We start from the raw sequence: 23,296 nt of genomic DNA on the forward strand, positions 1-23,296 counted from the left end.
GGGTTTTCACCAGCAGACTTCTTATGTCAAGTTGGCACCAAATAAAAATGGTGCTGATGTGGCAGCCATCATGAAAATCTTGCTACTACTTCTTAATGGAAAGTCATATTGAAATGGGGTTTTCACCAGAAGACAATTAATGATATTGCTTTGATCCTAAATGACGGCTGTGCTGATCTGACCTCAGATATGGCAGCCAAGATGAAAATATTCTTGTCACTGCTCCGCCGAAATGAAATATCATATCAACATGGGGTATTCACCAAAAGACTTTCTATGGTGCCCTTGAGTTGGTCCTAAACAAGGGTAGAACATTTTCGAAAATCCATGGTTGTCATTGAGCAACCAACTTTGAAAAATGGATTGCCTAGCAGATGTTTCTAGTTGCCCTGTAAATTACTTCAATTGCCCCAGATGGCTGTAATCAAAATTATTCAGGTCCTTTTGTCATATATGTAAATAGCACACAATACTTATAACTCGCTGTCAGTCCTGCTAATGGAAAATGTCTTATCTAATCTGTTCAAGAACAGGTCAGGTTAGGACAAATCAGAAAATTTTCAAATTTGGTCAGGAGTTTGACTTCAAAAGAGGGAGGATTTTTTTTTTGAGAATGGCACAAATTTTTATTGTGGCACATGTCTTTGAGTTTCTTGTCCCAATGAGGGTCGAAAGCTTGGGTCACTGTGCAAGTATTTTTGTCCATTTGTATGAGAGTTTTTGTACAATATTTCCAGTCAGGTAACATTATTTTGACTAGATCAAAAAAATGATCTGCTGCCTTAAGTGGGAGATTATGTTAGCTGTAATGTTAGCAAACGGTGTTGTGGGATATATATATTTACCTGCATTTGATCCACATGACATGAACATGCATTTCAGTGATGGCATATTTATTGTTGCATTCAATCTGCTCTATGATGTGTAATGTTATTCTTGCCATTGTGGCATATTTTAAATCACCATTACAGGAAGGGCGGAATGTATATTCATATCCTTTGAACTTTCCAACCACTGAAATTTCTGTTTAAATTCATCATTTAATTTCGTGTAATATATTGGTTTCATAGATTTTGGCATTTTAGCATTGGGAGATTGTGTATGATTATATGTCATGACAAATTTTAAACACTGAAGGTGAACCTACACGGTTTTATGCCATCTGAGTAATTCACCTATTATTGGTTAATGTCTGTAATCATTTGAGAATTACTTCTGAGCACATATAGCATAATCTTTTGTCAACAAACTTAAATTACTGAAACCAACCTACCATGCCAATAGAATGAAAGGGATGTTAATTGTATTATGCTTTTTGAAATTTGAGACTAAATTGTCGTGCTCAGCCTAAGCCAGATCACTGCCATGAGATCACTTTAAATACAATGCACTAATATAATAATAATAATAATAATAATAATAATAATAATAATGCTTTATTTATAGAGGGTGATTCATTAGTCAAGGACTATTCTCCCTTGAGGCCCTCTTAAGGAGAGTATAACAATGCACATTATATGAAGATGTCGATAATTACTGTTTATTTTAACATGTTTAGTATTAAAATACTAAATTCCATTATCTGTTAGAAGCAAGGTGTGAAAAAAATAATGGAAAAATCAATTTTTTCAATAATATTTGCATATGTGGGAGATTTCTGAGTGATTGGAGGGACAGGAAAACCTTCCCAGCTTGTAGGTTTGCATGTATGAATCAGCAAATAAAAAGCTTATATGACATAAAGGATGCTTGTATTTTTATTCATTACTTATCAAGAGTTTATAAGCAACTATTCACTTTACATATAGGTCACTTACGCATGATGTATAGGAGAAGTATTACTATGGGATTAGGCGTTTTACTTATAAATGTAGTGTACTCATAGCTGAAATGTAAGCCATTCACTTATTACACTTATATGTCACTTATAAGTGATATATAGTTGAATTGGCATTTTGTTTATAAGTGCTGTATGCTTATAATAATTCATTCACTTACTACACTTACACATGTGATATGAGCAAATTCCCAAAATTAAATGAATTTGTGCTTGGACAAAGTCATTTGCTCTCCTCTCCCTTACAGGAAGTTGTGTCCTGGTATAGATAAAAGTTTAAATGTATACATGGTTTCTGAAAACTTCATACCTTATAAAAATTTCATACATTTCCATTTAAATGGTAATTTTGGAAATGATACATTGACATGCTGTTTTGAATTGCCACATCTGAAGCAGCTTGTGCAATATAAAATTGTTAACTGAAATAAGAAATAAGTGTTAACCATAAACACAGCTGGTGGAGGAAGAACCCTGGAAAACCCCAGGAAGAACCACCTACCCACGAGAAGCTACTGGCAAGCTTTCTCACTTACCCATGTTAGCCAAGTCTGATAATTGAACCCATGCAGACAGAGGTGAGATGGCAGTGATCTGGAATGGTGAGTGCTTTAGATCACTTGGTCATTTGGGGCCCCCTTATTTTATTGTCAGTTATTGATTTTTATATGTATGACCTCATTTGCAAGAAATGAAGTGAGAATATTTTGCAGAAACTTGAAATGAGTTTCTTTAAGGAAATCTGTAGAATGTGAAGACACATTCATTTAAAAATAAATGTCCAACAGAAAAAGAGCAGAAATCTGAAATTTAAAAACTTTTTTTTGACAGACTCAGAAGGCAGGTTGTATGCCCACCAGTTGGTTAGAACAGACAGTAAAGAGCAGAAATTGGATGCTTTTTTCAATCCAAAGCCAAGCACTTCAGATTCATCAACCAGCCAGAATTGGCACCATAATCGGTCACCCAGTCAGGATGTTGTTTCTTCTGCCAAATCATCTCCAGGCCTTTCTTTCAATAAAAGTAGAGATAGTCAGTCAAAAAGCATCAAGGGAGATGCTTCTGATGCAACTAGACTCCAGCCTATGGAAGTAGATGATGATAAAGCAACAGACTCCACGAGAAATTCTGGGTGAGAATATTTAATACAAAACTGTCTTTAATGTGCCTGAATTTGTATCCCCATGCAGACCTTTATAGTTATCCTCATTTCTGTCCATCCATCAGATATTTGTACAACTAGTCCTACAGTTATTGATGAATTGTGACAAAGCTTAGTAGTTATTGTGTTCATCGCCTCAAAATGTATTTTAGTTTTTTTCCACTTTTTCTTGTTGCCAAAATGCAGTGTATAATAAATACCATGTTAGGACCAGTCCCCCATTTTTTCATATGCCTGCCTTATGATGGAGTTTGTGTTATTTATCCCTCAGTTGCCAAAATGGATGGTGTATGAATTCTATAGCAATGACGATTTACTTGACGATGATTAGAGAATTTTCAAAATGTTAGAAATGTGTGTTTCCTGTTTCACTGGCTTTAAAATTAGGTTAGGCAGGTAGTTATTTTTAACATTATATATATATATATATATATATATATATATATATATATATATATATATATATATATATACACACACACACACACACACATACATACATACATATATATATATATATATACACACACATACATACATACATACTGTACTTCGCACATGGGGGAAAGTGCTAGGGTAGGAAACAAAAAGCAAGGATGGTTAGCCTATTGGAAACGAGGGGGGAGGGGGCTCAGACAAGACTGAGGATGAATTCTTAGACTTTGTAGGAGATGACATTAGCTAGTAACTTAACTTCAGGTTTATACACATTTAATACACTTTCCCTTTGATCAGGTACTCCTGTAACTGAACATAGGATTAATGGGTACCCAGTAGAATTTTCAAAAATTTTGACAGCTCTTTTGAAAATGTTGCAGAGATGGTTGCAACACACAGCAGTTAAAAGGAAGAATAACATTTTGACAGTTCTGTTGAAAATGTTGCAGAATTGGTTGCAACATTCAGCAGTTAAAAGGAAGAAATAGTCTTACTTTGAATTCCTGGATATTCTCATTTGCTCATTAGGGCGTCATTCCCTTCAAGGAACTCTTGTTTTTACTACAGACTCAACATCTTTATGAGGTAGAGGTGAGATGTGGGAAAGGCAGAAGCATATTTATGTGAGCAAATTGCTCACTATTCCTCTTTATTAATTTAAATGCAACTTCTAAGTAATATAAAACCATCTTTAGAAGGCACTCAGGTGACAGCTTTCATTTCTGGACAGTTGTCCCTAATACAGAGGATAAAGAGATAAGAAAAAGACAAATACTGATTTGTAAATATTTCCTTTTCTAAGCAGGTCTTGTTTATAATAGGGATGCCTTTAATAAGTATATGTTTGAAAATGGAGGTTTCCTTTATAATGAATGTGTGTGGTTAGGCAGGTTTTGTTATAGTTTTTGTAATAATTGCACATTCATTTAGCCACATGCTGTGCTATTTTAAGGCCCAAAATCGGATCCCTTTACAAGGTTTGCAGGTTATTTATATGGATCTGTAAGATGTGTCTCCATTCTGTCTGCATGTTCTCATGTTCATAACAAATTTAACAAGCGTTGTCCTTTCTTAAATGCAATTAAAAAGCTGATAAATCGGGTTTTAATTTAATCAGGACAGGTTTCTTTTCACAATAAACTTTTCCATCTTGCTGCCTCATTACAGGTTTATGTGATATAAAACAGACCCACTCCATGATATAAAGAAACATGTAATTCAGTAATTATACCTCTGGTAATGGAAAGGATTTGGTAATTACTTTTAATAAGGAAACTTTTTATAAGGGCTTAAAAAAGAAAAATGGGTCATTCTTGTGGCTTTTCACTCATGTCTTGCCCCACCTTATATAACATTTTATCAGTTCCCTGCCATGTTTGCATTGCTTACCATTGAGTTAAAGGTTTGACTTCACAGGATTTAGCTCAGGCATTTGCAGCTTACTGCAGGGCACAGGCCATGTAAGCGATTTTCAAAGTAACACCCTCTGGTGCAAATAAGTGGATAAAACCCGATTGCAGGCTAAATCTGGTCATAGTGTGAAGGTGCCTGATCTAGACTGAAATCTCCATGAGGTCTTAAGGGTTAACTAAAATGAAGAGCTTTTCAGTACTCAAAGGTAGCTTTGCAAAGAAAAGAAGTGTCACCATAAATTCTGGGACAGGAAAAAAAAAGATTTTATTTTGTGTCCCAATATATACGATATGTCTTAATGTTGAAGTTTGATGATAATCATAATCAGGATAAGGAGCCCTGAGTGGCCGAGTGGTCTTAAGCACTCACCCTTACCAATCACTGCCATCTCAACTCGGCATGGTTTTAGTCTCAGGAACGGCTTGTACGGGTGTGTGAGAGAGTTTGGCAAGTAGCTTCTCATGGGTCATTGGTTTTTACTGGGATTTATTCCAGGCTCTTCCTATGCCAGTTCTACTGGCTGCTGTGTATAACCTATTGTGTGCTGAAAAATGCCCATGTAGCGGTTGCTACTGGTGGTGTGGTATTATGAGGTTGTACCTTCTTACAAGGTGTTCACTTTATTTGGCTATCGTTATCTAGAGGGTGATCACCCTCGGTATTGTTGCCCAGATCGAGTAAAAATTAAAATAAGGTGTGAAATTATAGATGGAATAAATAGAGATCTGAGCAGATATATAGAACAGAATGACACAAGGCCCCATACATAGAAAACAAAAATTTAATCAATTATATAAACAACTGTGATAATACATTACATTAGGAAGATACACTTCTTTTTGGAATAAATCTTTCACCAAATTTCAAACACAAATATATTTATATAAATAGCTGATCTGTTTTAAATTATAGAATTAGTTCATCATATAATCGAGCAAACAATCGAAGTCATTGCCTTGTACACCTTCATAACCTGCTTATTCTGGTCCTCTCTGACTTCACTATGGTGGTTCCTCTAGGTCCTTTCGCTTTTTCCCTTTTCTGACGTCCCTACTGCCTTGCCTCTTTTTGGCCCTCAAACTTTGTGTAGGTAAGTGGATATGTAAATAGATACTTCAGTGGATACGTTTGTGGATACATCCATGGAGCTATTTCCCCTTACAAAATAAAGAGACAGTCTAAATATTCTGTCAGTTGTCCTACTGGGAACTGATCATTACTCCCCTTTCGTTATGTCGTTGTTATATCGGAATTCAAACAAACCAAAGGCTGTCTAGTTTCACAAGATTAATGTACATGTACTTCCTAGGGGGTATTTCATCACTGATTCCCATTAACATTATATGAGACATAATGGTTCCATTCTCGTCTCAATTACACAAATGAATGAATGAAATTCATTATATGGCTTAAGTACGTTATTTTCAGCAAATACACACATTCAAGTCTTTAGCATGAAATTCTTAGATTCTATAACAATCAGGACAACAAATCCAAACAATTCGTCAAACTTATATAAAGAAGATCATTGTACGAATTCAGATATCTGAACTCAACACAGTTATATGCATATCAAAAATATTGATCTACGAATTTAAACAACTCATGCAAATATAAACAATTAAATTTAAGCAAATCATTATATTGATATCAATGAACTACATGAAATTGATGCAAATACCTTGTGCTTTCAAGCTTTTTTTGCTTCTACGGCCAAAATTGTGTCCGTTGACTTTCCAGACATCCAGTCCCTTTGACCAATGTTTTACGAGAGAACTTCTTCCAAATTTACTTTCGGAGTCCCTTATATTTTCACTCTTGCAGGAAAATTGCAGACTGACTAGATTTCTTTCGATGAGATAATTTAATCCCAAGAAATTTTTGTGTGGGAACCACGCCCCTTATTTAGCATAACCAATCAGGATTAAATAATTTACCGCCTTTTATAGCTAGGTGCCAAAATTGGGGTCAGCTTGACTTATATAATTCCAAACAACAGATCTGGAAAAACTCAGCTTCTGACAGTTCCGATATAAAATCGAAGTTAACCTTTTCCTAACAGTCTGTCTGGCTGCTCAATAAACAAAGGCTTAATTAAGATTCACTTCCTCTCCCGACACAGACATTAGAAATCATTGCAGTATAGTGATTTAACAAGCACCTGTCCCCATAAATCTAATAAATTTTTCTCTTGCCCAAATTAATATGCTCATTATAGATTGACAAGAATTTGCATCCACAACATAGTCAACATACAAGTCTTCTAAAGCCTGATTTCATCATGCAATTTTTGCAACTGCAGTATTTTGAACCTCTGTCACTGTTTTCTTGGGAAGCAAATCTTAATTGTAGCTAAAACCTGACAGGATTTAACAACAAATAAAGAAAATTTGGTAACTTTAATTTGAAAACCCTTTTTAAGATTGAATTTCACACCCAATCCTGCTTGCCTGATCAAAATTAGAATAACAATGAAAAGACACTGAAATATGTGTTCAAAGTTTATAACTGTCTGATGTGTACTTTGTGAAGATGCAGTGGAAAAACTCATCAAAGTCACTCAACCTTGATTAATGCAGATATATGCAGATGACCAATTGATCCACCCAAAAATATAAATTACTTCTCTTTGCAGTGGTATAGAAACATTTTTTAATCTCTAGATCAAAAAATGGCTAATTTTTCTTTTACATTTTAGCCCACTGTGTCTTATAAAATAAACAAATTTGAAAGTTAAGTCTTATATAATAAACAATGAAAGTTGTCTTATAAAATTAACAATGAAAGTTATCTTATAAAATAAACAAATTTGAAAGTTAAGTCCTTTAAAATAAACAACAATGAAAGTTAAGTCTTATAAAATAAACAACAATGAAAGTTGTCTTATAAAATAAACAACAATGAAAGTTGTCTTATAAAATAAACAACAGTGAAAGTTGTCTTATAAAATAAACAACAATGAAAGTTGTCTTATAAAATAAACAACAAAGAAAGTTAAGTCTTACAAAATAAACAACAAAGAAAGTTAAGTCTTATAAAGTAAACAACAATGAAAGTTAAGTCTTACAAAATAAACAACAAAGAAAGTTAAGTCTTATAAAATAAACAACAATGAAAGTTGTCTTATAAAGTAAACAACAATGAAAGTTAAGTCTTATAAAATAAACAACAAAGTTAAGTCTTAAAATAAACAAAAAAGTTAAGTCTTATAAATAAACAACAAAGTTAAGTCTTATAAAATAAACAAAAATGAAAGTTAAGTCTTATAAAATAAACAGTGATGAAAGTTAAGTCTTATAAAGTAAACAACAATGAAAGTTAAGTCTTATAAAATAAACAACATTGAAAGTTGTGTTATAAAGTAAAAACAATGAAAGTTAAGTCTTATAAAATAAACAGTGATGAAAGTTAAGTCTTATAAAATAAACAACAAAGAAAGTTGAGTCTTAAAATAAACAAAAAAGTTAAGTCTTATAAAATAAACAATAAAGTTAAGTCTTAAAATAAACAAAAAAGTTAAGTCTTAAAATAAACAACAAAGAAAGTTAAGTCTTAAAATAAACAAAAAAGTTAAGTCTTATAAAATAAACAATAAAGAAAGCTAAGTCTTAAAATAAACAAAAAAGTTAAGTCTTATAAAATAAACAATAAAGAAAGTTAAGTCTTATAAAATAAACAACAAAGAAAGTTAAGTCTTATAAAATAAACAACAATGAAAATTAAGTCCACATTAATGTAATTTAGAACAATCTAATTCACAGTATTCCATAATATGTTATTTCCATACTTGTTACAGAATAAACAACAGTGAAAGTTAAGTCCACATTTTTTTAGTTCACAGTATCCTGTAAATATCACTAATTTACCATCTGGTACAAAGTCAGAGAATTAATCCTATTTTTTGGATAAAGTTCTAAAATCCTCCATCATAGTCTCTTAAGTCGTCATGGTCTAATCACAAATATTGTCAGACACCTTTTCTTGGCTTCATTGTGATAGGCAGGTACTTATGTAGAGGCTAAGCTTGCGCTCTTTAAGTACAGTGTGACCCCGCTATAGCACACTCTGTTATAACTTGGATATAACATGGTTGTGGCATGGCTCTCGAAATTCGATATACATGTACTTCTCTCCTGACACAAACGTTGTTTTTCTTTCTTAGAAGTTCAAAAATTAACATGTAAAAAGTTTGTTATCATTTTGGGGGAAGAGAATGAATTCTAATATAATACAATGATGGTATGGTTCCTACAATTTCATATATATGTATTTTTCTTGTACTTGAAAAAAAAATGTTTTTTCTTCTTGAAAGTATGAAAAATAATGTGTAAAAAGTTTATTCATGGATCATGCAAATTGCGGTTTTTATTCCTTCCTGGTGACAAAATATACCATTTGGTGATTTTTTTTCCCCCAACATTACTGACTGTTTAAACTTGTATCTACAACCTTGGGTTTGGCATGAAGAAATTCAGAGGCATCATGAAGGGAAGCTGCAGACTTGATATAAAATGCACCAAAATTTATCTATTGCTAGATTTTTAAAAATCTGTTCATATTGACAAACCATCTTAGCATTGCATTGTTATATCCACCATAGGATCTGTGTACTGTATTCTTTGAGATATCATCACTTTTTTTGTTTTTTTACATTACTGGTAGCAGAGATTAACCACATGAGGTACTATCTCATAATGGACTATCTCATAATTCACTATCTCATAAGGCACTATCTCATAATGCACCGTCTCATAATGCACTATCTCATAATGGATCTTTTGGATAAAACAGTGTTAGATTATCGGCCACTCGCTAGTACTTAATATATTCATTTTTACTGACCTCTATGTTGATGGTAAGTCAAATTCCTCTTCTTTTCACGCATAGAATTACATCCTTCAGATCACTCATATTTTCTGTAGTAATCCCTGTCAGAACAGAACACCTGTGTATTCATCATCTGTTGACCTTTTATTAAAAAAAATTCTGACACATGCGTAGAAGGCAGCATTACTCCACCACCAGAAATGTCATGGGAATAAAAAAAATTAAAAAATGGAGATCTGCATGTTGGTCTGAATAGCTACATTTGACCAACTTTTGAAGGCAAATAAAAGTACGTAACTGCTACAGTGGACCAAACTACAACTAATTCCTTTTGTTTTTACAATGTACATAGGAAAAAATACATATAAAATTTCAGGAGCCAAGCCACGATTGTCTTGTATTATTCATACGCGATCTCTTCCTCAAAATGATAAGCAACTTTTTACAATTTTTTTCGTACTTGTTAAGATTTTTTTGTGCACAAGAAAAATTCATGTATATGATAAAATAGCTGGGTCAATTCCCAAACTCACCATATTATTTTCATACATCACACACACACAGAGGTTATTGTTTTCTGAAAAAGAAAAACTTTTATTTAAAAAATGATGGCATTAATAGATTGTAATTGTTGGCGGCAAGCGTGTGTGATAATCCCACTTTACAAATCCAGTCTTCCACTTTGGCATGTCTGGATTATTAATATTTCAGATTGAGGCTGCTCCAGTGGCCTAGTGGTTAGAGTGTCCACCTCTGATGTGGGAGGTTGTAAGTTTAAACCCTGGCCAAGTCAGGATAATGTGATTGGCTTAGACATGATGTTACATGTCTGTGGCATGATGCCTCAGTGCTAGACATCACCTTAAACTGCCACACTGCAGACATCATAGCAGTATGACTGAATTTTTTTGAAGCTACGTTAAAATTCCAAATCACACACACTCAGATTGAGTGATTAAGCTTTTTAACAATGCCATAATGACAAAAATACATTGGTTAATAAGAATGTTACTGTATTGGATATCATTCCTAAAAGTATTATAATTAAATAAAATCTTTTTATGGGTATAACTTGCTGCATTTTGAAGTAAACATCAAGACACTTGAGAATAGACAGAGGGGGGAGGCGTAAATGAATCGATGCTAAATTAAGATATACAGCACAGCAATTCTCTTTTCCACTCTGTAATTTCTAAAGAGACTATTGAATAAATTGTCTCATCCACTTCAAGCAAAACAGTCTACTATACTATTAGGAAAGATTTTTGCGCAGTTTGGAAAGCAGTTAGAGCTCATCAGTTAATAATGTCTGCCTGTCAGTCCATTCATATTGTCTTCCATTTATACTCTTGCATACAATTTACAATTTTCTCAGACACTTTTTCCTCTGGAGTCACGTAACTTAGTGTGACAACCCTTATTGAAAACTAGGTCGCTGTGACCATCATTTCATGTTCTGGTGATCTAGCTTGTGTTTATGTGGTTTGTTTGGGCATTACTACTCACATTTAGCAGCATCATTTTGGAGTACTCCACCGTTCAGTGAAAATTATGTCACTGTCACCGTGATGTTAGTGAACCTTTGCATTATCTGATTTTCTCACCCACTATTGCTTATTGAGTCCTATAATTTGTTACATAACTGCACCTCAAGGAATATTACAGCATTCAGTGAAAAATTGTATCACTATGAACTGTGTTTCATGGTACAATGATATTTTGGTTAACCTTTGTGTTAGCTCAATTTCTTACATTTCAGGTTTATGCTTAGGTCATTTTCTTAAGACACTATTACTTGTAGAGTTTCTTAAGCAGATGTTTTGGTGTGGAGGAAGCACTACACTTGTCATTGAAAATTAGGTCACTGAACTATTTTAACCTATTGCCTTTGGAGTAAAAAAAACTTGGCATACATTTGCATTATATGGAGTACTATAACTATCAGCAAAAACTAAGTCACGACCTATTTCATGGTTTACTGATTTATGCTTACCTTTGCATTCAGCTCCTTTTCTCTTAGTTATGGTTTGTTTTTTGGTCATTTTCTTAGAAAACCTCCTGAGTCATACAAATTGGTAGTTAGATGTTTCATTCAAATTAACTGAAATTGTATAACGATTTGTTGGGATCCCATGTGGCTGAGTGGTGTAAAGCTCTTGCCTTTAATGATCACTGCCATCTCACCTTTGTCTGCAGTTCGAGTCTTAGGCTCAACCAGTGTGGGTCTGTGAGAAAGCTTGCCAGTATCTTCCCTTGGGTTGATGGTTCTTCCAAGGGTTTTCAAATGTTGTTCCTCCACCACTTAAACTGGCCACCATGTATAGCATATTGTGTGCTGAAAAAATGACATAAAACCCACAGTGTAATCAATGTTTGCATAGTTCACTGCTGTGAAGTTTTTAGTAGTCTCCATTAGTCATTGGAAACATTAATTATCATGCAGAAAATTGACTCAGACTTAAATGGTTGACAGTGAAATGTTGACGCCTGTGGCAGGGCATTAAAGACAGTAAAGCTATCTGTATCAGAAACCTTTTAGCATTGTCTTACCCTAGAAGCCATATTGTACTGAATGAAAGTCACAGACTTTGAATAACCTCAGAGTGACAGCCATGTATAACCACTATTGGAAGCATATTTCAGTCATCAGTAATTGCCTTGATTATCCACTACCTTGATTATCCACTACAGCTAAATGTTCGCATGAAATGCATATATTGCCTTACTCTAATTACCAGGCCTACTCTGTCTTTTTAGCTGCATCTCATGATTTGTATAAAAAATGTGGATTTCAGGTTCCCAAATTGTGGACACTTATTTGGGCGTATGTTACACATTAGATTGGTTATCGAGTTCTTGAGCACTTAGCCAAATGCAGGAAACAAAAATAGTGTGTTGGTTTGTTATGATAAATTTGATAGGATTAACATAACCAATCAACATCCCAGATAGATATTTGGAGGTGATTTTGGATATCTTGTACACATAATTGGCCATTTTTTTTTATTACTATCAGTCAAAACAAAATATAGTTATGATAGATTTATCGGCACGTCCTTCTTAGTTTTTCTACAGGCCTACCAGATCGCCAGATAAAAGACAGGTACTAAATAAAAATCTCAGGATTTCTGACCAGAAAGTTTTGGCAGGCTCGAATACTCTGTCATATGTACAATATACAGTTAACCTGTTGAGGGTAACTTGTCACAGTATGCATTTGTACAGTTATTAATATGGGAGCTATGGTCGCTCAGTCTGGAGATCATCTGACTAGTAATCCAGTGATCAAAGGTTCAGTATAAGCCCAGGTTAGCTGCCACATCGCATCTATGGGAAAGGCACTTAGCTCCCACTTCCTCTGCATGATATAGCCAATGTGTCAAAATGCTATTACAACCTACAGAAATAAAACAAGCTTTAATATGGAATGTTTACCACTAAATGAACGTATTTATTCCTACTCCATCTCCACTGGTCATAAAATTATGTATATAGCATGAGACAATCTATGTGGTCATGAGCTAAAGACAAATACTTGACCTGCATTAATCAGCATAAGATGTGTGGGTCACAGTGGTCTTTGGTTGCAAGGGTGTAGTACTAACAGATGCATTCAGTTATAGAATTTCATGATTTTAACCTAAACATAAAATTGCCTTCAAACAAGAAATTCCAGTAAGGCTTATAATATCTATCACAAAGGCCCCTTCTTGAAATAAGGGTGTATCAATTAGGATGCGTCCCTTAACCAAGCTTGATGTTTCTAGGTGGTTCGCCTTAGATATTTGAGCTCGTGGGTTTTAACCCAGGCCAAGTCATACCAAAGACTTAAGAATGGTACTAGTAGCTGCCTCGCTTGGCCCTCAGCATTAAGAGGTTAGTGTTAGGATTGGTCGGCCTGGTGTCAGGATAATGTGACCTGGTGGGACATGATGCTACATGTCTGCGGCATGATGCCCCAGTGCTAGACATCACTATAAATTGTCACACAGCAGACAAGGTAGTGATATGACTGAAATTTTTTTAAAGCTGCATTTAAAATCCAAAACACACTCTAGGTAGTACAAAATGCATATAGCATGCTTGAAATGTGTCATTATGAGTATAATGTACAAACTTAAGCAAAACCAGCAAAAGAAAAAATATAGGTTTTGCTATGTATATTTGTTTTAATTATATGTGATTTAATATATATTTATTTCGATTTAATTGTTTGTTTGTCAGTTTTTATGATTTTTTATTTTTCATTACATGCTATTGTAATGTAAATTTATTCACAAGAGATGATACTTTTTCCAGAAAATAGTTTAACCTTGACTGTTTTAGTAAACACCAGGTGTTGACCTAGATCCTGACCTTGATTCAAAATTAGTAACAACCATGTAAATAATTTCTATTTTTATTTTAAAATGATTGGTAGTTGTCGAGGTCATGATGGGACTATGTGTTTAAGATGTAAACAATTTTTAAATTCTTTTTTTATTTCTTAGAGTAAAATGATTGGATTTTGTCAGGGTCACACTGGGTGTATGTGATCTTTAACAAGTACATAATTTTAACAAGGTTCTGGAACATGATCAAGTGACCCCCTTTTTGCGTTTTTGAATTCGATATAACCTTGTTTTGGAAAGATATTCTCAGTGTTAGTTGGGCTTTTTCTTTACACTGGAAGGTGTATGTTGTGCTGTTTGGAGTTATTTCAAATTATTTGAATTCAAAAAGGATTAATTCTTTTTTCCTGGAAAATACATGTGCTCATGTGAAATTTCTGAATAAGGACAGTTTTTATAAAAATTTATTCAGATTTCCAAAAATGGAGTGATATTTCTTGTTTCTACAAGGAACTGTAGACTTAAACACTACAGATTACAGCATGCGTCATCGTCTTCCATCTTGGATTATTCGACAGTACTCTAACTTGAAATCATTAGAACATTTTGTTATTAGGACATGTAAAATTTTATTCGTGGATTATTCTTGGATTATTTTTGGATTTGATTCTATAAAACTAAGTTCATATTTTTTCATTTTTATAGAATTTTTCCATGGAAATAAATTATTGTATTTTTCAAAGTTTGTTGTTTTCACTCTTCCTTGTGTTACTGTGCCTAAACAAGTAACATAAGAGTTAAGATAAGTTTCTTTCGTTGTAGGAATTTGGTATGAACAAAGATACATATCCTGGTTGATTTCTTGATCTGGATCTAGGACAGTTTGAGAAATGAACATAATTCTTTTTAAAACCTTGTCAGTGAAGGAAAAATATGAGCAATAATGACATACTTCTGCTGTGAAGGAGCAGCGCTAAGCACTAATCAAGATATATTGCTTAGCCAAGTTTAATGATTCTTGATAGGATAGTATTACATAGCATGCAAAACTCCTATGTGGTCATGATCTAAGTGAAAATATTTAACACAAACCAGTAAAATGTGAAATTAAGGTCACAGTATCTTTTTAGGGTTTTCTTCATACAGGATAGGTACTTATAGAGATGTGTGCAGTCATCTCTAGTTCATTGATTTTAGTAGCAACAGTTTAAACACATAGTTGAACTAAAATCAGTGAAGCATAAATTATTAAATTACAGTGACACTAATATATATATATATATATATATATATATATATATATATATATATATATATATATATATATATATATATATATACTATTTGAATTGGTTTCTAAACAAATATCAGGCACTAAATACATTATTATTATTATCATTATTATTATTATTATTATTATTATTATTATTATTATTATTATTGAGATTGCTTTATGTGCAGGGTACAACAAGATAATAAATACGGGTGTATGTTGTTTTCTCCCAGATATATGTTACACACAAGATTATTCTATCCTGCTCACTTTAATCCATCCTATAAATCAGTAACTAAAACCTAAGACACCAATCATAGCTGGCTCAAACAATATTTAGATTAGTCAGTTTCTCAACTCACCAAGATGATAAGACAGTCGGCTCATATGACAAGCCTGTGAGGAATAGAAAATCAGAAGGAACCATATGTGGCTATTTGTTTTTTTTACCCATGAACTGAAACTTCACCTGCCTTTACAGGCTTGAATATTGAATGACTCCTGACGCTAATAAAATGGAATGTAACTTCTCTCAGACTTTTTTATTCGTAGGTAACTTTAAGTCATAGGCAGATAGATGAAGGTATATAATTATACCTATTACACTGGCACAAAGGGTGACTTCCATTTCCGATGCATAAAACAACCACTTTTCCCACCATCCAGCAGACAGAATACTTCAGTCCTCCACCCTAATGATAAAAACTGCTTCACTTTTGAATTAACATATTGAAATCTTTTAGCACTCTGAACATGATGGCAGTTATGAAAACAAGTGAGACAAGAAATTAACAAGATATTCCCTTATCAAAACAATGTCTTCCACATGAAGCAAAACTCTGCTTTGCATAACCTGAACTATCAATGTAGATACATTCTAGTGACTGCTTAAGGCAGGGAGTAACCACTGTTCAGTTAGGAAACACCACTGACTGGCGAAAGCAGATGACTGAGATACAGGACATTTGTATAGGAAATTTGTTGGTGGATGGGGTGAGAATGGCGATGTGAACAGGCAACCACTGAGTAAAGGTGACTGTTAGGATATACAGTATTTCAATGAATATATAATATATTAAAACCTGTAAATGGGTGTAATGTGCTTACCTAACACCTATTTAACCTGTAAGTGGGTGAAATGTGCTTACCTAACACCTATTTAACCTGTAAGTGGGTGAAATGTGCTTACATAACACCTATTAAAACTTCTAAGTGGGTCTAATGTGATTACATAATACCTGTTAAAACCTGTAAGTGGGTCTAATGTGCATACATAACCTGTTAAACCTGTAAGTGGGTCTAATGTGCTTACATAACACCTGTTAAAACCTGTAGTGGGTGTAATTTGCTTACATAACACCTATTAAACCTGTAGTTGGTGTAATGTGCTTACTTCAAACCTGTAGTGGGTCTAATGTGCTTACATAATACCAATTTAACCTGTAGTGGGTCTAATGTGCTTACATAACAGCTATTAAACCTGTAGTGGGTCTAATGTGCTTACATACATGGTTCCCAAGCTACCAGGAAATTGGGAAAAAAGTCAGGAGAAATGATAATTTTTTTCTCAACCGTGAAAAGTACTGGAATTTCGCAAAAATTTATGAAATTCAGGAAAAATCCAGGAATTTTCTGCCAACACTTGATGCCTGAAACAATCACATAACTGAGTCATAACTAAACTGATCATGAGTTAAATTTATCGAATTCTAACCTGAATATTCAGAGGGTGCAGTATGTATCATTTGGGTGCTTGCAATAAATATATATGCTGAGTCAATCCAAACACACAGTGGGTTAGATTCGTCTAGTAGACTTTTATTTTCAAAGTCAGCTTGATATCCATATCTTTCCTTACGTGGAAGCTATGAAAACCACTCTTGCATCACAAGAGGCAAACGTGTTGGCAAAGCATAGCCGCTTACCGGATGGCCTAGCAAGCTTTAAACGTTGTTAGATCGAGTGAAATGGATATGAAAATTACTTATTTTCTCAGAAATTGTGTTAAAATCGGAATTGATGAAATTTGACCTGATACTCGCGATTTGCATTGCTAGTCGCATGAGTACACAAATCTAGCAACCCACATTTTCAAATGTGTTGTAGAGAAAAAAATTTTTAAAAAATTAAATGAAAGTCGTGCATTGGTTGTAATCAAAATACAAAAATTGAAAGAAGACAAAGTTTTCCATATTTATATATTCCGAGAACAACTTCTGGGTTTTGTTGCATCATGGGACTACCATGTTGACATGTGCTCTCTGCTTGATAAATCAGATTGTCCAGATTGCTGATTTTTACAAAAAGTATCTGACTTTCATTTAATATAATTGAATTTCTCTACAACAACATTAAAATGGAGTTTGTTGTTGATATGACATGACTAATGGACTTCCGATTTCGTCGTTTGAGATTCATGAAGTGACTAGTAAGGCAAATGGCGAGTACCAGGATAGGTTTCATCAATGCCGTAGTTTTGTCTAGTCTGTCAGCGGAATAAAGACATAACAATTATAATACTTGCCGTTTCTGAGAAAATAAATCATTTTTCTATCCATTTCATGCAGGCATAAGTCGATATAACATAAGTTTAAATTTCCAGGCCCACTGATAATTGACTACCATATGTCACTACCACACGGTGGTGGCAAGTTCCAAACTTTCAATATGCAATTGAAACGACCCCACACCCCAACATAAATGACCAAATATGAAAAATGGGGTGGGAATATTCGGAGGAAACCCGGATTAGAAAATGGACTGCTATTCGTTTTAATCCAAATTTGTAGTCCAAATTGTTGAATCTCAGAGCTGAAATGAGAAATGTTTGTCCCTTGTATTATATATTAAAAAAACAATTTGAGCCCCTCTGTCAAAACAGATTTCGGGACTGGTTTAATGAATTACAAGAAGACAAGTTGATTTTACAGAAAATTCAGTCCTTGTTTATATAACAGTATATAATTTTGAAGGTCTTTTGTCAAAATTTTAATCAACCCTTTTGAAAATGTTTAATAATTGATGGATTTTTAACCAGATCTTAAGGAGGTTAGGTTGTTTGAAAAATCTTACTTGGGATTTTATTTGCACATATAAATTCAGGGTTAAACTCTCTTTGTTGCAAGACAACATTCTAATTATTTGCATTTATTGGGTTTTTTTTAATACTTAATAGGAAATGTTTACTTTCTATAAGATGCATATATATATATATATATATATATATATATATATATATATATATATATATATATATATATATATATCTTGCTATAGAATTCTTTAGAATTAAAGGTTTGAAAGGAAACAAAACTAATGTATGTTCATTATGTTGTTCCCACTTAGCAACATAATGCAGGTCAGCAAAATAAAGTTAGAATGTTTATTTTGTACAGTGAAATGACTTTGCATCCCAGTTTAAAGGAATAGAATCAAACTTGTTTTGTGTGATACATTTTGTGGTTTTGTATGTGATCATCTTTTCTGGCTTCGATGTTTTGGAGAGTCTTGAAAGAGAACCATCTTTAGATTTAGAAAATGCATGTTTTATAATCTAAAATGTTCTTTAATTCCATTCAGTAATGGTCATATGTGAACCTTGAAAAAATTAATTTCATCCTGGAAAAACCCTGGAAATGACCTGGAAATTTATCTTTAGAAATGTGTGGGAGCCATGTACATAACACCTGTTAAAAGCTGTAGTGGGTGTAATGTGCATATATAACACCTATGTAACCTGTAGTGGGCTCTAATGAGCTTACATAGGACCTATAAAACCTGTAGTGGGTCTAATGTGCTTACATAACACCTGTTAAAACCTTTAGTGGGTCTAATGTGCTTTCATAACACCTATTTAACCTGTAGTGGGTCTAATTAGCTTACATAACTCATTTTAAACCTGTACATGGTTGTAATGTGCTTACATAACACCTGTTAAAACCTGTAGTGGGTCTAATGTGCTTACATAATACGTCTTAAAACCTGTAGTGGGTGTATTGTGCTTACATAACACCTATTTAACCTGTAAGTGGGTGTAATATGCTGTTCAGCTACTCTTGTTACAAACTTGAGAATGACAATTGTGTTACCCACCTGTAAAGTGTAGCCTGTATTGTGTAGGCAAGACAGTAACAAGTATTTTTCAGTGGTCACAATATCAAAGCTGTCAACCCATCCATTATTTGTACTGCTCACTTGCATCAGGGATTGTACTAGTGGGGCGATGATCCATGAAATTTTATTTAACATGCCATTAATGAAGAGTTGACATCACCATTACATGAATCTTGCTGCTCCCACATTTTCCCAATGCATATAACTTCACTGAGAGTAATCTGAAACTGGAAGAAGTCGGTGAAATTTCAAGTTTTTTTCTTCTGTCCCCAAAACCAAGTACTGATTCATTAAAGAAGTCTTGAGACTCACTGCAGACATCATATTGATATGGCTCAAAAAATGTTAAAGCTACGTTAAAAATCCAAATCACCCACACACACACACACACACTCAAATACACACTAAAAACTATGAAATACTTACTGAGAAGCTAGTGGGATCAGATGAATTGCCTTTGACGAGTGTTAGTAACCTCATTTCTGAAACAGTGGCTTTTTTTTGGAGATTATCAGCTAATGATGTTAATTAAATTGCTCAGCAGTTCAGGGTTTTTTTTCTCTTCATATTCTGTCTAGTATTTTTCTCCATAAAGCATGGTGAGTATTTTGTATATTTTAATGCTAATAAAAATAGCAAGTAATGCAAGTAAAACAACAATTTTTGAAAAACTCGTTTTGCCATTACGCAAAATTTTGCCAGTAAATCTTTTCTTCCTATTTTCCATTTAAATGTATTTAAGGATAGTGAAAGAAGTCACTTCAGCCAAACTTTGAGTCCATTGTGACCCACTGATAAATACATTATTTCCTATTTTATAGACCTTCAACAAGTGCAACACCAACTTTGCCAATGTGTGGATCTCAGCTGAAACGTAGAGAGATAAAATTAACCAGCGTTCTCTCTTTACAGAAAGAGATCAAGGACTCTTTGCACTCAGGTAAGTGCGTGTGTGTGATTAGGATTTTTAACGTAGCTTTAACAATTTTTCAGTCATATCGCTACGATGTCTGCAGTGTGGCAGTTTATAGTGATGTCTACCACTGGAGCATCATGCCGCAGCCATGTAGCATGATGTCACACCCAGTCACATTATCCTGACACCAGGCCGCCCAGTCCTAACACTAACCTCTTAATGCTGAGTGCCTAGCAAGGCAGCTGTTAGTACCATTTTTGTAATTCTTTGGTATGACTCGGCTGGAGTTCAAACCCACAACCTCCTGCTTCCGAGATGGGTGCTCTATCCGCTAGGCCACCAGAGTGGCACTCAGGTAGGAGTAATGGTTAGATCATATCTTGTGCAGAGACTTTACCCATTCTTATGGTTTTCAGCTTGCATAATTTTTAATAAATATGTTTTAAATTTGATCATTCAGATTTTTTGTTTTGCACTAATAATTCACTTCATGGAAAATGTTATCTATACAGTGTCTGTTCTAGAACATATGTGCTATTCGAGCTACTTTCTCCAAAACTCCTGTGAATACACCAACTAAATGCATGAAAATAGCACATCATATTTTTGAGCCCTTGTCTTCTTCAGTCATTATATCCTTCCTATATTTTGGAAATTCTCTCCATTTTTTTTTTCTCCAAGTAGAGGCTATTCCAAAGTTTTAAGTTCTACAGTCGAGTCTACTATATAGATATGGAACTTGACCTGTGTATATATCCTGAGAATTGTTAACAGGGGTTGCTGTTACCTATTCATTACACTCCTCTGACAACATTTAGAATTTGCATTTTAGTTTCATTATATGGTATTTGTAAATCAAGTTTTTTATCTTTAACATTTTTATAATGCCTCAGCTTTCCATACCATGTCAGATTTACCAGCCTCAGCAAGTGAAAATAATTAAACCCCATGCATTACAGCAATAACTTTGAATCAGACTTCCTGCCATTAAAGTGAAAACAGTTAACCACCATGCATGATAGCAGTAACTTTGAATCAGACTTAAAGTGAAAACACTTAATCCCCATGCATGATAGCAATAACTTTGAATCAGACTTCATGCCATTAAAGTACCTTCCGGTCATGTTTGCAAATTTCTTCCGTGACAAAGTACAAACCATTAGAGATAAGCTTGACACCACAATTTCCATTGACTCATCATCACCATACAGTTGGGATACAGAATTTGAGCGGCAACCATTAGCAGCATTTGAACCTGTCTCTATGGATTTCATACGTACAATCGTGATGAAGAGTGCGCCAAAGTCATGTGAACTTGATCCAATTCCAACATCACTGCTGCTTGAGTGCTTAGATCCAGTATTGCCTTCACTAACTGATGTTATTAATACCTCTATCTCATCTGGGGAATTCCCATCATTTTTCAAAACTGCCATTGTAAAGCCTTTGCTGAAGAAATCAACACTAGACCATAACAATTTAAAGAACTACTGCCCAGTTTCTAATCTCCCATTCATATAAAAAATCTTAGAAAAGGTTGTTCTATCTCAGCTTGTATCTCATCTAAATTCAAACAGTCTTTTTAGCAATGTACAATCTGCATATCGCCCTTGCCACAGTACTGAAACTACTCCTCTAAAAGTAGTTAATGACATTCTCTCTGCGTTGGATAGCGGAAAGATTACAGTCCTCACCCTCCTTGATTTGTCTGCAGCATTTGACACAATAGACCATGATATATTACTTCACCGTCTCCAGCATGTATTTGGCATTCATGATACAGCCTTACTGTGGTTCAAGTCCTACTTGGTCAACAGGACACAAATTGTATCTGCAAATGGAATACACTCCAGCCCAGTTGATCTATGTTGTGGTGTTCCACAGGGGTATGTTTTTGGACCTGTTTCTTCATTCTATACACTCAATCACTCTCAAGTGTTATAGATCATCATCCAGTGTCTTACCAGTTGTACGCTGATGACACCCAAATATACAAATCTAGCCACCCAACTGAAGTTGATGCTACCATCCAGAGTGTAGAGAGGTGTATTTCTTATTTGAAATCATGGATGACATGTAACAAGCTGCAGATGAATGATGATAAAACTGAGGCCATTCTGATCACAACAAAAAGACTTTCTCATTCACATCCTTTACCTCAAACAATAAATATCAGCAACACCAACATTAAATTCACACAATCAGTACAAAACCTAGATGTTACTCTGGACAGTACTCTCACATTGCACCAACATGTCATGAACATATGCAAGGCTACATATCTTGAGCTGAGACGCATTAGCTCAATTTGCAAATATCTTTCAGTTGATACCACTAAAACACTTGTGTGTTCATTAGTACTGTCAAGACTGGACTATTGTAATTCAATTCTGTCTGGTTCATCTCAATATCTGCTCCAGAAACTTCAAAAAGTTCAAAACACAGCCACTCGGATCATACTTAGAGTACCACGATCAGAGCACAATACTTGCGCTCCTCTTCTGACAATCGTATACTCATTATTCCCACTATGAAAACAAAGTCATATGGATAGCGTTCTTTTGCATACCAGGGCCCAGCAACGTGGAATAAATTGCCCACTGAACTTAGACACAAAGACACAGTGATCACATTCAAGAGGGCTCTCAAATCTCACTTTTTTCGACTGCAAGAACAAACTTAAAGACTGAATAATGTTTCCTACCTTAAATATTCTCAGCATGTTTTTTATTGTTTCCTAATTTCATGGTGTTTGTTTTTGTAATCATATCATTATATGTTTTTTTATCTTATAGGTGTAGACTAATGTTGTAAAGCGCTTAGAGCTTCTAAAGATTAGGCGCTATACAAAGTCCTCATTATTATTATTATTATTATTATTAGTAAAGTCAAAGCCTTTGGGATATGTCATCTCTTGATAACTGTTGCCATGACAGCCATCTTTTAAGTATTGCTTCACCTCTTTATCATATCAACATAGGGTTAC

The 23,296-nt window shown here is 34.1% G+C and overlaps 1 protein-coding gene across 3 annotated transcripts in view; it reads left to right on the forward strand.

The window, feature by feature from the left end:
• The window catches only part of LOC149779592 (DNA mismatch repair protein Mlh1-like), a 302,826-nt gene that overhangs the window by 176,965 nt on the left and 102,565 nt on the right, over positions 1–23,296 (forward strand). For all 3 annotated transcript variants that reach the window (XM_089940364.1, XM_089940363.1, XM_089940362.1), the window contains exons 13-14: positions 2,669–2,969; positions 20,216–20,334. In XM_089940364.1, coding sequence (XP_089796490.1) covers positions 2,669–2,969; positions 20,216–20,334 — 420 coding nt within the window. The remainder of the gene's footprint in view (positions 1–2,668; positions 2,970–20,215; positions 20,335–23,296) is intronic.

This window comes from Sinohyriopsis cumingii, chromosome 17 (genome assembly GCF_028554795.1).
Source record: "Sinohyriopsis cumingii isolate HCF-2022 chromosome 17, ASM2855479v2, whole genome shotgun sequence".
NCBI lineage: Eukaryota > Metazoa > Mollusca > Bivalvia > Unionida > Unionidae > Sinohyriopsis > Sinohyriopsis cumingii.